The sequence below is a fragment of the Corvus cornix genome, chromosome 13, assembly GCF_000738735.6.
Source record: "Corvus cornix cornix isolate S_Up_H32 chromosome 13, ASM73873v5, whole genome shotgun sequence".
In the NCBI taxonomy this organism is placed as follows: Eukaryota; Metazoa; Chordata; class Aves; order Passeriformes; family Corvidae; genus Corvus; species Corvus cornix.
The window spans coordinates 4,998,506-5,015,513 of record NC_046343.1 but is presented as its reverse complement, the minus strand read 5'-3'; the positions used below and the strand labels follow the sequence as shown (position 1 = coordinate 5,015,513).

Genomic DNA, 17,008 nt, shown 5'->3' with positions numbered 1-17,008 from the left:
TCAGGGATATTTTTTTTTTTTTAGATTTTGATCAGAGAGAAAGTTGCTCATTGTAAATGAGCCTCCACAGCAGTCTTTCTGTACTTAATAGTATTACAGGGCTATTTTCACCTACCAGGAACAGGAGGCGAAATAACATTTCACAGAAAATAGGGGACTTTGTAGCTGTGCCTTATTTCTGCTAGTTCAAAGAGCACTTAGGAATTACAACCTGCTGCACCAGATCTGTGGGGCTGTGACAAGATGAGGGACAATTAATTGGTTAAAGTAACTGACAAGTGTGTGAAAGCATGGTCAGTACATTGGTGAAATTCTATAGCTGAGAGCAAAAGAAAATACTTTCCGATTTTTAGCAAATGACTTTGTAACCCATTAGTAGCTCAGTAAATCTTGTGGAGTGAGTCAGAAGTGGAGGATGACTGGAGCCTCCAGCTGGGGTATTGCAGCAGTGGTGGAGCAAAGACAACATTTTGCCCTTTCTGCTGCTCCAGCCCTTGCTCCCTTCCACCCAAACCTCCTCAGTGCCTCCATCCCTTGGCTCCATTATTGGCAGGAAGGGGGATCCCTCTAGAGTGGAGTCTGCAATATCCACAGGGAGGCGTTTGGAATTCAGCCTAATTTGTTTCCTTATCTTTGTTTACCTTTTGGTAAGCATGAGCCCAGGGTTAATCTGTGTTTTGCTGGAAGGGGCACTACATGCCAGGATCTTTTCCAGGGTGGTTTTTTTGCTGCTCACTGAGGCTGCAGCTGGAGATGTCATGGAGGGAGAGTGCAGCCCGTCTGCTGGGCTGAGTTGTGATGCCAACACTTCCCTTGCAGAGCCCTCTCTGAGCATGTGGTGTCTCAGTTAAATCTGATTCTCAGTACTTTTTCTCTGCAGAACATACAAGTGAATTAATTCCCCCTACTTGTCTTTGCCTCACACCAAATGGATCCTGTAAATGTTCCAGTGATGAAACGTTGCAGCAATTTTCATGTTTCCAAGATGACATTGATGGAGTACATTCCTGGAAATCACTTTCTGTTCTCTGCTGCTAAGAAATTCTGGGGGCAATGTCCTGGGCACTATTTTCCCTAGACCAGTGTCAGATTCTTACCCTTTGTCACAGACCCATGGGATGTCTGTGAAGTAGAGGCTGATGTAAAGCTTTGCAGGATGCAAAAAGGATCTTTTCTGTGTCTTTTCCATCTGCCCTTAAACTCAGTTGCTGCAGTTCCTGCTTTTCCTAATAAGCCTCATTTAAAGCAAGTGCCCATAGGGGGAAAAAAAATCTGTCTGCTTAAATGTATATAAAGCTTTTCATTTTAGTAGAGAACAATTTGGTTTTGAAGAGGCAAAGGACCACTGAACTGAAATACTTGATTGGGAGTATATGGGAGAGTAAATTAACCTGGAAATGAAAGTGGTGTTGCTACATAGGAGGATAATAAAACCTTGTGACATGACAGTGTTGAGAGTTAGAATATATCTGACTACATAGGGAGAAAAGCAATCTCCTCTCCTCAAGAAGCAGAAGTGGGAATTGCCATTGGTATTATTTTTTCTCCTCCTCCTCCTCCTCAAAAATTTTTTTAAGTGATGTAACATAATACTGTGATAAGAGAATTGCAGGTCTGGTCGATGGCCCTGTCTGACTGTCACTGTTCCAATTTCCCAGCCCCTCAACATTGCCTACAGCCACATCTACAGCTCCTACCGCAATTTCGTGGGGCCTCCTCATTTCAAGACCATCTGTCGGCTCCTGGGCTACCAAGGCATCGCCGTGGTCATGGAAGAGCTGCTGAAGATCGTCAAGAGCCTGGTAATTCTGAGCCTGACCCTGGTGATGGAGAAACTCCAGAGCCTGGATAGGTACAGGCAGGGCAGTCAGTGTGGGCTTTGGGATCGGGGTGTTCTCATCAGGGCACCCTCGTGTGCCTTGATCCACGCTGGAACACTTGGAGCCATGGGCTGATTTTCACTGATGAGGAATCCCACTGATTCCTGTGGGATGATGGAGTGTTTCCAGCAGGATCAGACAGCATTCAGCGCAAGGACAAAGATTTTATGGTTGATTAAATAGGATTTAGTGCATTATCTCATATAATGTATCTACAGGGTGCAGGTGTGTAACTCCAAATGGCAGCAGGGGCTTTAAACTAAGCAATGTGCTCTGCTCTAATCCATGTACGTCCAAAATACCAGATCTGCAGAAACTTCTTCTACATGAACATAAATTCTGTATTAAACTCCTGAGTATCCAGTGATCATTCCTCAGGTGGAAGGAGATTTCCTGTGCTAGGGAGTGACTGCTTTGGCAGCTCTGGTGAAATGCTTTTTGGGTTAGAAGCACAAGTCCAGCTGCAGCTAAGAGTGAGCCTTGTTTTGGATTTCAGCTGCAAACAATGCAAACACAGCAAGCTGTATATTGAAGTCGAAAATCCATGCAGCTGTGATTTATTCTTTGGGAGGAAGCTGTAAAAGCACTCTGACTCCATACACTTGGGCTGAATTTTATATTTGAGTGAAATCCAAATTAAGCAAGTTCTTCCCGGACTCCAGCTGAAGTTTCATCCTGTGCTGTCAGATGTGGACCCATCCACAGCCAGCCTCTTTCAAAACCAGGGCCAGGAGACCTGGCATTCCAGTTTAACCTCCCTGTGTCTCCAACAGCTCCAAGGCACCATCCTGCAGTATGTGAAGACTCTGATTGAAGTAATGCCCAAGATCTGCCGCTTGCCAAGACATGAATATGGCTCTCCAGGTGGGTGCTGCAGATGGATCCTTGAGCAGGAGCTCAGCCACACGTTGGTGCAGCATTTACTCAGGCCCACACTCATGGTTAATCCAGGCTGGGCACCTGTCCTGCCAGTGCCAGTTGCAGCCAGGTTTGCTGGGACACTTCCATCTGCTTTGCTATTGACACTGGAACATGTATAGGAAAACTCTCCAGGAAATCTCCTGTTGGAAATTTCCTTTTGAACACATAGATGGCTGATAAGGGATTGTCTTCTGATAGCCTCTCTTATGTCTTCAGTATTCTGTAAGCTTTTGTGAGTTCACTGGTGTTTTTTAAACGCTCTACTTAGCTGGTGAAGAGATTTTTTGCAGCATGGCTGCAGTCAGAAAGTCTGGCTGCTGTACCTGAGCCATCACTAAGTCATCCATCACAGTCTGGAACCTCTTTCCTCTTCTGATGAGGAAATCCAGGGAATTTATATGACTTACTCCCTGTTTCCCAAGGCTTACTGAAAGCAGGATAAGACATGTTAGTTCTTCCCAATGCCAGTCTCTGTGTACAGCCCATTGAGCAGCTGCAGTTTGTGGTTAAGGAAATACCAGACACTGATTTTCTTCTTATCCAAGGTAATTGGAAGTGATTCCAGTCTCTTTCTGACTGTCCTTCCTTCTCTTTTAAGGAATCCTGGAGTTTTTCCACCATCAGCTGAAGGACATCATTGAGTATGCAGAGCTGAAGACCGACGTGTTCCAGAGCCTCAGAGAAGTGGGCAATGCCATTCTCTTCTGCCTCCTTATCGAGCAGGCTTTGGTAAGGCAAAACCCCCACACCAACATTGTACCTGAAATTTCCAGCTCAAGAGTAGAAGTGGAAGTGGGTTCTCCAGCAGAAGAGTTTGGGAAATGTTACTTTCCAGCTTCTCATGTTCTCAGGGTCTCTCTGGGGCTGTGTTATTGGAGTCTCTGGGCATGTCCATGGGGATGGTGTGCGTTGGCACTTTGTCAGGCCTCTGGGATGGCTGAATCTGAATACTGGAAGATCCAGATTTCATTCTTGGACCCAAAGCTGCCCCTTGTTTGTCCTGCTTAGAAATAAAACCAACTGGAGTTAATTTCTAGATTGTAAGCTCTCTGGGGCAGGCATCAGTACTTTCTTTATATACATATCTGTACAGTGAGAAACAGATTTGATCCCTCTGCTCTTTTGGGGTGCCAGTGCAATGGAAACAACCTGATTGATTGTAATGGAGAAATGGATAAAGCAATCCCAACAGGAAGGAAATCTGCTGATGATAAATGTCCTATGACATCTTCACTGAAAATCTGGCTGGAGTAACAACTTGGTGTTGCCCCCTGCACAGGAGTTTGACAAGTGCACAAGTCTCTCAGCTCTCAGCTCATGTGATGCCCTTTCTGGTGTGGGGCAAAGGCTGTGGCTGAGTGCCACTCATCTTCTTAGCTTCCAGTTTTTCACATAAATTCAGCTAGCAATGAATTTATCTCATAATTTGCCCCAGAGCCAACTGAGGAGTGCTCAACAACACAATTGTACATTAAGTGTGCATACTGTGTCATGATGGTTTGGGCAGGGTTGTTTCAGTGTTTCCAGAAATATTTTGAAATTACTTCCCTAGCATAAGACAGGATTTCCAAGCAAAACCAGAAGTTCTGTTCAGAGCAAAGCCATAAGAAAGTTCAAAGAAAGTTTTGTCTGGCCACAGAGCACAGACAAAAGTAAAAGTCTCTGCATGTCCTCAAAACGGATATTTCTGCCCTTGCCTTTGCATTTTAACTCCAGTCTAGAGACTTCTAATTCTTGGTACAGTGTATTGAACACATTCAATGAGCAGTGGTTGCATAAGATGAAGTAAACAAGAGATGTGTATCACCCAGCAGCTTGGCTTTTACAGAAATTTATAGAATGACCAGAGTTGCCAACTCTATTCTGACAGTTTCTGTTTCTTTTTGTGGCTTTTTCACTGCTCTCTGCTGTTCTCAGTGTTGGGTTTTCTGCTGGATGTACTGCATTTGCCTTTGCTGTCACATCTTTAAAGGGACCCTCAAGGGACATGGTGGTTTCTTGAGAAATCCATCATTTCAATGCAGAAATGTTCCTTCAGTCCCAGGAACTGTACATCAGCAGTGTACTGGCATTTTAGAATAGCAGAAAATAAAGATCCCTTAAGGAAAGCTACCGGTCAAAGTCCACATCTGCCTACAAAGTCTCTCCCTCTCTGATGCCCTGTTTTTCCCCTCAGCAATAGACTCAGAATACAAAGCCATTTTGCATGCAGTGGGCACTGGTTCCCACTTGCTGGAGGATGTCAGATGCACAGAGCCATCACAGAATAAGATTTTCCCTCTAATGGAGCTCTTGTGCAGCAGGAGGAATTGCTTTTATACTGCAATTACCTTCAGAGCTGTGTGAGTGATGTAAGGCTGGTGGTATTTGCTGGCAAAAATGGCTCTGATGCAGATGTTCAGTCTGCTGCACCTTACCCCCTTTTTATTGTTTAAGTTTGAGGAATGAGGGGTTGCTTGGGGTGAAATTTCTAAGCAGAATTTGTGCTCTCAGTTAACGGGCCTTGGGGAAGAGATCTGTTAATAACATGACTAATTTTGGGACAGATACAAGGTGAACGTGGGCTGCAAATGGCTGAAAATACTTTATTAGAGGGAAACAGCCATGGAAGAACATTCACCTAGGAATGAACACTGTTTTGCAAACGAAATGACCAAGGTGACAGGCCCACTCCGTTAGCATCAGCACCTCTGTGCCCATGGAGGGGCCCCAGACTGTTCCTGTCCCTCCAGCACTGTGTCACAAACTGCACTCCCACAAACTTGCTCTCATCCCAGCATCCATGCGCCAGTGCAGCCTCCTGCAGCTCCATGCTCCACTGTCCTGCTGGCTGGAAGGGGGGTGTCCACCCCTGCATCCCAAACAGGCCCAGCCGAGTCATTCCATCCGGCCCCCGGGTACCTTCTGCTGCGCTGTCATGATCTGCTTTCAAGTGTGTCTACATCCCTCCAGTGAGCTCAGAACTGAAAGCATGTCCTAGGAGTAGGCTTTTATAGGAGCAGGCTGATGCCTTGTCGTGACACGATGCCTCTGTGTTGAACAGCTTTGGTTTCCTCGCTGCTGTTTCCCATTGCAGACTCGTATACAATGTACTGTCAGCCATCGCTCCTCAGTCTCCACCTGCCTATTTCTAGGTTTCTCCTCCTTGTGCATCTGTGTTTGGGATTATTTTTTTCTCAAGTGCATTGGCATGCATCCCCTCAGGTGGCATCTCATGGTGTTATTCCTCTCTGGACTTCTGTTTTATTCTTCCTGGTGCCTGCACCACTGGGATTCTGGTAGCCCTGGCTGAGAACACCACACCAACAACCAAATAATTTCAGACCAGTTGTGATGTACCTATTTGCAGAAGAGCCACATGTCAGTATATTTTTCATATACACTTCCTAAAATAACTAAGCCAAAGGGTAATTTCCACCTGGGCACTCTCTTAAAGAACAGGCTGCAGGAATTCATTCAGGGTAAGATGAAATGGAAACTTCCATATTCTTTATCCCCTTTTACCTTCAGGGCTAGTAAGTAAGACAGAAGATCAGTATAAAGGTCTGGCCTTGTACAGGCAGGAAGTAACTTACTTGAGTTAGGGAAACTTCCTGACTGAAGCTGAAGTACTTCTCCCAGTTTCAGATCATTTAGGTTCAAACCACTGGAGTTACTACTGAGCTGGGTTGGAGCTGAATAGGTGCTGTAGGCATGAACTGTTGTAGTGTTGCCCAGGCCCCTGAGCCATTCACTCTCCCCCATAGGTATTTTTTAACTTACTTTATCTTTCTTTCTTCCTGCCTCAGTCCCAGGAAGAAGTTTGTGATTTGCTGCATGCTGCTCCCTTCCAAAATATTTTGCCCAGGGTCTACATCAAAGGTAAGAAGCTGAGAGGGAAGCAGTGGGCAGACTCAGAGGTCTCTGCCCAGAGGCTGTTTTCTCTCCCATCTCTGCTGAGGATTAGCTCTGACCCTGCTTCCCCCTCCAAATAGATAAGTGCATACAGCCAAACGTCAGGTGCAAACAAAAGCCAAGGGTGCATTTCCTGTAGCCTAGTTATGGCCTAAAACCTCAGTCAGTTTGGGGGTTCCCTTAAGGTTTGGGAGCCATTTCACAGCCTCTTTGGAGAATGACAGCATGAAATGTCCATCTCACCAGGAGTGCTCGGTAACAGGGACATGCTTTTGGACATGTGTGATAAAGCTGCTGCTGAGACTGCACTCACCCATCCCTCCCTTCTCCGCATCACTGGCCCCTCATTGCTGTCGGTTTGGCTCCCTGATCCCACAGTCTCCTTGGATGGTTGCTGGGGGGCAGCTCTGAGCAAACTCGGCGGAAAGTTGCGGGTCTCCACTTCCTCCTCTCATTTCACTGTTTGCTGCTCGCTTGACAGAAGGAGAACGCTTGGAGGTGCGCATGAAGCGTCTCGAAGCCAAGTATGCCCCACTTCACCTGGTTCCCCTAATAGAGAGGCTGGGCACTCCGCAGGTAAGGATTGCATTGGAAGGGATGGCTGTTGGAAACTCGTAGCAGTCCCCACGTGGCCTGTTTGGCCTTGGGAAAAGTGATCCTTATTTTTTCTTTTGATTGATTGATTTTTTTTCCCCCAAAACATCAATTGGACGAGCAAATCTGAATCCTTGCCCGAGCAAACACTCTGAAGGGAAATCTGTGAGTGGGTCCAGAGATGTGTTGCTGCCTCCAGTCAGGAGAGCTGGCAGGGAGCTGTAAGGCAAGTGTGCTAGAAGCCAGTTCTGAATCAGAACAACTCCAAAAACCTCTTCTTCTCCACTTTAAAAAGATGGAGAATTGCTGGAGTGGCTTGAGGGGAAACTTTGCAGGGCTGTCCTAACAATCAATTGCCATCACTTTTGGGGATCCCATTTTAGGACTGCAGTGTGGTCCGTTTAAGCTCATCCCTGTCAAGGAATACATCTGAGAATGGTTTCCCTCTTAGCACATGCTTAGAGCTTCAGCACATGCTTAAAATTACGGCTCCATTTAAGTGTCTTCTTGATGTGGGTCTCAGCTTGGGAAAAATCTCTTGTGCAGAAACTCAGTACTGTTAAAAATATCTCCATAGACTGATCAGTGTAATGGGCAAAATCTGAGCTCCATTGATAGTAATAATCAAACTTCAAGTGCCCATTTGTTGGGGTTGATGGGATAAAAATCTTTCAAAGTATCAAATGAATCAACACCCTTTTCCTGTAATGTACTGATGAGGGAATGGAACAAACACTCAGCTGGTGTAGGAGGTGACAGAACTGTGGCAGGCAGAAAGTGGTTGATATTTTTTCTTGTATTTTTTTCTCATGGATCAAGGACATTTTGAACTTTGCATCATTGGAAATCATCTGAAACAGAGAAATTGGCTGGATAACTGAGGACTTTGTCTTACTCTGTAGACACTTCCTTTTAAAGGAGACACTCGAGAAAAAGAATTCACCTCTGTGTTTTTGTGTCTTTGTGTTGGTCTTTCTATCTCTCCTTCTTTCCATGCAAAATCATCATTGAATTCTGCTATTAGAGTCCACTCGTTGCTTATCTCTGCTCTAGTTATAATGGTGATGAAAACAAAAGGTATTTCATGTCCCACTAAAAAGTTATTTTTCTGTAAACTGTTCCCATATTCATCACACAGGTACAGTTGGGTACCAGATTTTCTTTTTTTTTTTAGCTCAAATGTAAATGAACACAAGAATTGCTTTCTATAGGTGCCTCCATAGCTTCTAAGCTTGCTCCTTTTATGCAGTTTTGGACATGCATTTTGGAAATGCAGTTTTGGACACAGGCCATACAGGGTTTTTTCCTGCAGAATGCATAAATGCCTTGTAACAATTGTCCAGAATCTAAGCAGAAGTTCGATGCCTCTCCCAAAAGGTGGCCCCATGCATGTTACAGAATTCCATGCTGTGAAGAGGCTGAGCCAGAGTTAGTGGGGATCTATTGGTTTTTGCAGCTTTTGGGTAGGGTTCTGGCAAGTTCACCAGTAAACAGGCTGTACAAGAGGTTCAAAATCTGGAAAATCAAAACTGGATTTGTGCAGTGGCACGAAAACTGCCAATGATTGTTGTAAATAATTACTTTGCATTGGAAATCCAGAAGCAGCTGTTTGGTGGATCATTCATAAAGAACCAGGGGGGTCAAAGTGGTTCATTAAAGGAATCCTCTCCCATTTAATGCTGACCATAAAGGTATTTAGTAAGGGGTTTTCAAAAGTGCTTGGTCAGTCTGGTTTCTTCACTGGAAATAATCAGAGCCTTTGCTTCTGAAGACAGAAGGAATAATTGAGCCAGCACAGTGGCATCCTTTGACAATTCACCTTGAGAGCATCCTTCCTCTCCTGATCTTAGAAATCAGTGGGACCCAAGACTGTGAGGCAGCTCTGGCCACAAGACCAACAGCTCCCCAGCTGCTTTGCCCATGTTAAGATATCTACCCTAGGATGGTAGTCCTGTATCAAAGACTGGTCTTACTGTGATGAATTTTGGAACCAAATTCTGTCTGTGAATGTGCATAACTGAGTGGCACAGCCTACACTGAAAGCCAGATGCATCCCCTTCTAAATTAAGATTTCTTCAGAAATCGTGTACTAAGATCACTGGAGAAGTTTGTTCTCAAAAGTATCCCTTTTTTCACTATATTTTAGCAAACACTAATGCTAACACCTAATTTATATTTGAAATGGCTCTGCTTCTGCTGTGCCCTCATTTTGCCATGATAGAGCAGTGTGTGCAGATCTGTGCCCATAAGAGCTTGGAGCAGGTGAGGAGAGGGACAGTACACAGCCTTTAGCTACAAAGCTGGATAAAATAAACCTTTACTTGCCAAGCAAACACATGCAGTGTGTGCCGTGGAACCAGTGATACCATTCCTGCTTTTAACACATCGAGGGATCCCAGAGCCAGTGTGGCCTCTGCACATCATTACAGCTTTCCCTTTATATTTGCTATTAGTTGAACACTAATTGAGCTGAGGTCCCCAGACCATCCTTGAAACTGTGACACAAGCAAGAATTGAAATGCTTCTAATTTCAAGAGCAACCAAACTAAAAATGCTTGAGGTTACTGCCAGCATAAATTGATAATCAGGGACGGGGATGTGCAGGCACATTCATGCATTTTTCAGAGTGGAATGAAGATGACCCAGCTAAACTGAGCAAAATTCATGTTCTTAATGTCTGGCCAGGACATGTGCCTGCCCTTTGTCCCAGCTGCTCTGAGTCCCCATCGTGACTGACTGGGATAACATTTTTATAGGCATTGCAGGGACATCTGGAAATGGAGCAAATGCTTAAAAATTGCTTAAAGCTCCAGGAAGTCCTCTGGGACAGGCAGGGTCTCAGTCAATGTAATGCTTGTTCTGTGTGGCTGTTCCAGAGAGGTGGGAGGGGTAAAGGCTCTGCCTGTGCAGCCACTCCTCTGCTGAGGTGAGCACAAAGAGCCAGAGCCTCCCACAGCCATGGGCACAACTCTGACAGCACTCAGCTCCCATTTCCCAAGTTATTTTTGGCAGCACTGCAAAGAGAAGTCAGTCCTGCTACTGGAACAGCAGGAAATGGGGCAGCTGAGAGGATAGGGCAGTGAGAGACCCCCACACTTGCACCACTCAGTGAGCTTGGGGGAAGGCCCTACTTGCTTATTTTAAATCCCCTCTTTTTTTCTCTTGGGGAGCAATAAGGCTGAAATGAAATTAATTCTCTTTTAGTTTTCCTCTAGTGTAAAAACCAAAGTAACTTCATCCAGTGGAGCTATTCCAGAATGGTATATCTAAATCTGAGCGGGGGTGTCACAGAAATTATCCACACCTGTAAAGCTTCCACATGTGGGAAAAAATTATTTGGCTTTCTTATAAACTACAGGTTTTCCAGTGTCAAGTTAGCAGTGCTTCTCATCTTCCTCAGAGCTTTTTAACCCTAACTACAAAAGAAATCAAGAAAGCCGTAGGCTATCTGCATTTTGAAGAGATGCTGGCAATGTCCTGGGAAGCAAAATGTCCCTGTTCTCTCCTGTTTTATCTTCATAATCTGCAGAAATCATGAGACAGAACCCATGAAATGAATCATGAAATGAAAATCAGGAAATGAAATGCTGAGTAGCACTAACAGAGCAGAACAGCATGCTAGCAGAATTAAGGATCAGTATTTCTGGTCAGAGCTTTGCCTTCAGCTCTGGTGTTCTGATGTACGTGGTTACTCCAAAAGATACTGAGGTCGGTGAAATACAGTGGAGCACAATATTAAGTCTCCTGCTTGAGGGATGAGTATTCTCTGGTGGGAAGCGCCATGGGAGCAGCCATCAGAGGTAAGCTTGGAGGTGAAGGAGCCGGAGAGAGACCAGGCAGCGTTAAATCCAGCGGGTCTGGGTCACATCCTCACTTGTGTCCCTCTGGTTGTCCCTCTCCTCAGCAAATAGCCATCGCCCGGGAGGGGGACCTGCTGACCAAGGAGCGGCTGTGCTGCGGGCTCTCCATGTTCGAGGTGATCCTGACACGGATCCGGAGCTACCTGCAGGACCCCATCTGGCGCGGGCCGCCCCCCACCAACGGGGTCATGCACGTGGACGAGTGCGTGGAGTTCCACCGGCTCTGGAGCGCCATGCAGTTCGTGTACTGCATCCCCGTGGGCACCAACGAGTTCACGGCAGAGTGAGTGTCCCCAGACAGCTCCTGTCACTGCAGCTCATGGGTGGGCGGGGCTGGCCAGCCCCCAGAGTGCCGTCAGCTGCTGTGAGAGCCACTGTGGAGGTAGAGGGGAATGTGGGTGTTTGGTGAAAGGACTTTGTTGTGCATGGATGCAAAAAGATGTTCAGCTTTGTATTGGAACAGCTGGAGAAAAGAGCAAGGTAAAGGGACGTGCCCACGGTGACAGGCAGGAGATGGGTAGATGGACCAACAACCCAGCAGTAGGTCCTCATCTGTCTTACCCTGTGATTCACCCTGCACAGCCTGGCCTGGGTGTAATTATGCACATCTCCTTCTGAGTTCATTTTCTCTAGGTGTACACTCACTTTCTAGGAGCAGGACTGAACCCGTTTTCCCTAGGAATTCACCAAAGAAAGTTCCTGGTGTCATGGTACTTCTCTTGCCTAACTGTATCCTGTCGTGTCTCCCCACCCATCACCCTGTTCCTCCCTCCAGGCAGTGCTTTGGAGATGGTCTGAACTGGGCAGGTTGCTCTATCATTGTTCTCCTTGGACAGCAACGGCGCTTTGACCTCTTTGACTTCTGCTACCACCTGCTGAAGGTGCAGAGGCAGGACGGGAAGGATGAAATCATAAAAAACGTGGTAAGTTGAAGGGTGGGGTCCCAAAGGACCCAAACTCAGCACACTTCTTTCTGTTTTCTATCCTGCTTTGTCCAAACTCATCAATTACAACAAAGCCTGGTGTTAATCTTATTCTTACTGGACGCCCTTGCTGTAAGGTTTCCATCTGCAGTCTCAGCAGACAGGCCAAGGTTTTAATTGCCTTGAAAATCAAATCTTCTTTCTCCCAAAGCTTTTCCCTTCTTCCTGGGGTTGGGAAGCTGGACCTGAGGAGCTGGTATTTCCAGCAACCATCCTGTGGTTTCGGTGGCTTTATCAATAAGCAGTTGGGAGCCTAGACTTAGGAACAGTTAACTTAGGACCACTCACTGATCTTGTTAATGCTCTGTCTTGAGTCATCAAACCCAATAATGAAGCGAGTCACCGGTCCCTGCAAGGTGCTAAGTGGAACAGGAACATGTGTTAGAGCTGCTTTGCCTTAGCAGAGCTTTCCAGCAGCAGGGCACAGGTTCTGCTGCTTCCTAGCTGCTCAGATGACATAAGACCTTTCATGTTCTGTTTCTCTCCCTCACCATCTCTCCAGCCCTTGAAGAAGATGGCCGACAGGATCAGGAAGTATCAGATCCTGAACAACGAGATTTTTGCCATCCTGAACAAGTACATGAAGTCGGTGGAAACAGACAGTTCCACGGTGGAGCACGTGCGCTGCTTCCAGCCCCCCATCCACCAGTCGCTGGCCACCACCTGCTAGTGTGGACACGGACCCCGCATGGGTTGGGAAGGGAGCAGGGACTGAACCCAAACCAGCTGGGAGGGGTAAACTTGATGGTGTGAGGCCTGACAAGGAAGTGAGGCTGGGTCTGCCTCTCCACACGAGGACACATCTTCCCCTCAGCCCCGTTTGAGTGCATGTTCCTCTGTACCATCCCTGTGATCGGTTTTACTCGTAGCTTTCGGACTTGAGGGGGGGTGGGGGTGGGCAGGCAAAATGTGCTTTTCTTCCATGAAGTGGTCCGGTTTTCCCTGTGATTCACCCAATCCACACATCACTCTGAAGCCATACTGCAGCCTCAGGTGGGAGAGTTCCATGCTCCCACGGCGCCGGGAACCCGCTCCCACTGCAGAAGCAGTGGGACAAGTCAACACCCCTGTGACATGTGCCACCAGCCACAGAGCAGGAGGGGCTGAAGACAAGTTCCTGATCCACTCTTTGAGGGGAAGAAGGGATGAAGGCAGGATGTTACCCATGGCAGTGCCCTGAGGACCGAGTGCTGGGCGCAGAGGAGCCCTGCCAGGCTGGTCGTGGATGGCTGCCTGGCCCAGGCTGGGGTGAGCTTTGTGCTCCCTGCTGTGTCCTTGGCCTTTCCAGCAGTTGTAGGGGGAGCTTTGGCATGTGGGCTTGAGGACAGCAGTGATGCAGTCACCAGGTAACTCCTCAGCACTTCAGAGAGCTGGGGAAAGAGAAAACTGCCTGGCTTTTTCCATGCTATTGGGACATCCACTTATTTTAATGCAGAGGTTCTCCCCTGAAGATACATCTTCCATGGACTAAACCAGATTTCCTGTGGACTACAGAAGAGGCTGCATTCATGTGAATGTGCTCTCAAACATACTAATTTGGGTGGAAATAATCACTGGTGCTGACAGGATGCAGGTGTAGTTACCTTGAACACACAGGATCTTTGTTCTTCAGCCAAGGATGAGAGCCAGGGTATGTAATCATTGTGTGTTCTGGGATGTGATTTTCCCTTGGTTTAGACAGACTCCTGGTGGCACAGCGACCAAATACCTTTCTCCAGAGAATGGTGACTACCAGCAGGGCTTAGGAAACTTCCCATCAGTCAGAAATTACATGGTTGGTTAGAAAAGGTGAAATACAGGATAAGCTTTAAAAAATACCCAGAATTTTCCAAATTCAAAGCTGCTCAGAGAGAACACTGGAGTCTGTTTCCTTTTCCCACTCAGCTAATCTAAGATCCCTGGATAGTGAGAACAAATTCAGGTGGAACTTCAAGGAGGATTTCATAACTCCTGGTCTAACCTGCTTCCCCTCAGTACTGTCATTGGAGTGATACAAAAGCTTGTGCTTGATGTGAAAGGAGATCAAATCACGTGCTCCAAGAGAAAATGATGCCAGCCTCACCACTGGCAGTGTTTCCTCAGCTTTAGCCTGGCCACAGCAGATAATTGCTGAGTCCAGATGTGATAATACCTATTTGTTTCATGCCTTTCATCATGCCTTGTAAATTGCATGCTGTTAGAGATGTTAAAAAGCCAGAGCCTGGGCATTTATTCTCTCAGAGGAAACATGTAATTTATTAGTAGAAATGTCCCAGCTGGTGTTTTTGTCTTAAGAAACAACAGCCAGCAAACTAATGCTGGCAAGAGGAGATCTTGACGGGTGACATGAATTTGTGCTCCCAGGCTCTCATCTCCTACTCCCTTGATAATCAATAAATACCCCACATGTGACAAGTGCTGGACATTTTCACACCTTGAGTTTCCTTTAATTACTGAGACAGACATTTTCAGCTGCAGGGAGGAAATTGTGCAGCACAGTAATCTGAAAGTAAAATGAAATCTCAGGAAGTCTGGCTGAAATCTTGGAGTGGCAGGGAAGGACCCAGCCCAACACGGCGAGTTCTTTCCTCTGTGTCGTGAGGAAGAGCAGAAGAAGAGCATCTGGGGCTTGCTCTCTATTTACTCTTCCATTAAGGATGTCAGTTCTGGTATTCCATCATGTTCCAACACTTCTACACTACTGGAGTGAGGGTATCTAAAGATATATATTTTTAAAAGGAAGAGAAGAATCAAGCACTTTATTTTTTGTGGAAAACAAGATGCAAGGAAGATAGATCCAACCAAGATCCTATTTTTCCTTACCTAAATAGCAAGTGCTTGTTATTTTGGTATGAAAGTCTTGCTGAAAAGTTAGCACAAGTCCCTGTCTGGCTTTCAGAGCCACCTCTAGGCACAGCACAAATTAAATGTCCTAGTACATCTGACAAGCTATGGAATGCTGGAGTCTTCTTGGAAACCAGCATGAACAAGAAGTTGCTACAAAAGGATGAACTCTACCACATGGCCCAGTCTCAGCTACCTAGACAAAATGGGATAAAGTAAGGTGAATTTAAATCCCTGGTTTCATCAGTTTGGGCCTGGAATGAGTCATCAGATACTTCACCTAAACCTGTAAATCTCTTTGCATTCTTTTCCTGTAGTTTTGCCACAATTCCCTGAAACCCTGCAAAACACAGTTGCACTGGAAAGTTGTTGCACAGGCTTTACTTGAAAGAACAGGTAGTTGAAATCTATTGTTGCCCTTGGATTTGCTAGCAAAAATGTAAAACCCCTCCAGATTCCAAGGGATTAAATGTTTTGAGCAAAATGTCAAAGTGCATGAACAAAATGTAAACTGTTTTGACTGTAGAGTGTATGCAGATCTTCTGCCTTGCTGCTCAAGTCACACGAGATGCCAGTTAGTAATAATCACAGTCTGAATTTCTGAGATTTGATGTTACTGTCCTTCGATTATCTCAAGGATTCAGATACTCCTTAGCTTCAGTTTTCTCACCCTCCTTGTCTGTGTATGAGAAAGGTCCAGGCTTAGGTCTTTAAACAACTCCATGAAAATGGACTTTTTTTCCTCCCGTGCTTTTTTAAATGTCATAATTGTTAATGGAAATAGGGAGCACATTTGTAAGAGTAGGGCTAAATAGTAACAGATTGCCAGGGGGTCAGGCATATTCCCCACACCTGCAGACTTTCTGCCAAGTTTGGGAGTGTTCCTTGCAGATGTGCTTCAGTCTATATTTTTCAGTCTTTTATGATCTGCAGACTTCTAATGTTCTTTTCCTAGGGAAATGTTGACCCCTGTCTGAATACTCCCAGGTCCACTGACAATGGACTTGCTTTTTACCTGTATTTTCCTGCTTATGCTGAAGTAGTCTGCAAACTCCCCAGCAGTCACCAGCCACCACTTGGAATGTCTACTCCAAAGACAAGTTGTTGGCTCCATACAGGAATTACAGCGGGGAGAAAGGATGGCCTGTGTTCTGAATGAAGTCAGACTGGGTTATTTTAATGTTCCCTCCGGCTTTGCCGGTATAAAACGTGGCTGTTGGCAGTGCACATGCTTTTCTGGGATGATGCTGCACTTGACTTTCAATGCTACAATGGAAAGGGGAAGCAAACTAGTTCAAATTCAGCACTTCAGTGGTTTTCCATTTAAACTCTGACAGCACTTAGTAGCATTGAACAACATTAGTCCTTTTCCTCCTGCATTACTCCAGTCCAGTAGGTTCATGTATATTGGAGAACGAAAGAGAAAAGAATTGAAGGTGTAAAAAACCAAGAAAATATTCTCAAAAACTGTTGTCAAATGTACCATATTTGTATGAAAAGCTGCTTGAGTTATTTTGTACAATGAATTTTATTTATGGTGAGGTATATTTACGCTTGTGATCTGATACAGTGTTAAATTTTTGATCCATATTTGCTATGCAGCTGAAGATGATATTTTGGTTTTGTATTATTATTTTTTGCTGTTGTTCTAAAATTCAGCCAACAGAAGCTTCCATCTCCATTAGAAGTGTTTCTGCAAGAGTAAAGCATCTGATACCTGGTGATATGTCCCGTAACACAGCAACCAACAGTGTGTATACAACAAATGTGGGATGACTTTTGTGATGAAGAGAAATAAAAATTGGGCTCATTCATGAAATGAGCAGAACTTACCTTGTGGTGTCATCATCACTGTGGTAACTATTACCTGGGGAGAGGTTTCAGTAGTACCTGGCACCAAAAAAAAGCTAAGTTGATTAAAATGTCGAGCTTTTGTAAAAACCAAAGGAAAAAAAGAAAAAGGCTCTGTGGCCAACACCAAAACAGACATATTTTCCAATCAAAAAGTTAATGATTTTTGGGAAAAACTTTCTAACACAACACATTTTTCATT

General features: G+C 45.4%; 1 protein-coding gene across 4 annotated transcripts in view; it reads left to right on the top strand.

Annotated features, from left to right (window-relative positions):
* The window catches only part of CYFIP2 (cytoplasmic FMR1 interacting protein 2), a 49,948-nt gene extending 33,161 nt beyond the window's left edge, over nucleotides 1-16,787 (top strand). For 3 of the 4 annotated variants that reach the window (XM_039559425.1, XM_039559422.1, XM_039559423.1), the window contains exons 24-31: nucleotides 1,659-1,802; nucleotides 2,654-2,744; nucleotides 3,400-3,530; nucleotides 6,590-6,662; nucleotides 7,177-7,271; nucleotides 11,194-11,432; nucleotides 11,925-12,072; nucleotides 12,635-16,787. In XM_039559425.1, the coding sequence (XP_039415359.1) occupies nucleotides 1,659-1,802; nucleotides 2,654-2,744; nucleotides 3,400-3,530; nucleotides 6,590-6,662; nucleotides 7,177-7,271; nucleotides 11,194-11,432; nucleotides 11,925-12,072; nucleotides 12,635-12,802 (1,089 nt within the window). In that variant the 3' untranslated portion in view covers nucleotides 12,803-16,787. The remainder of the gene's footprint in view (nucleotides 1-1,658; nucleotides 1,803-2,653; nucleotides 2,745-3,399; nucleotides 3,531-6,589; nucleotides 6,663-7,176; nucleotides 7,272-11,193; nucleotides 11,433-11,924; nucleotides 12,073-12,634) is intronic. The other variant, XM_039559426.1, reaches the window with a different exon arrangement.
* The last annotated feature ends 221 nt before the right edge of the window (nucleotides 16,788-17,008 follow it).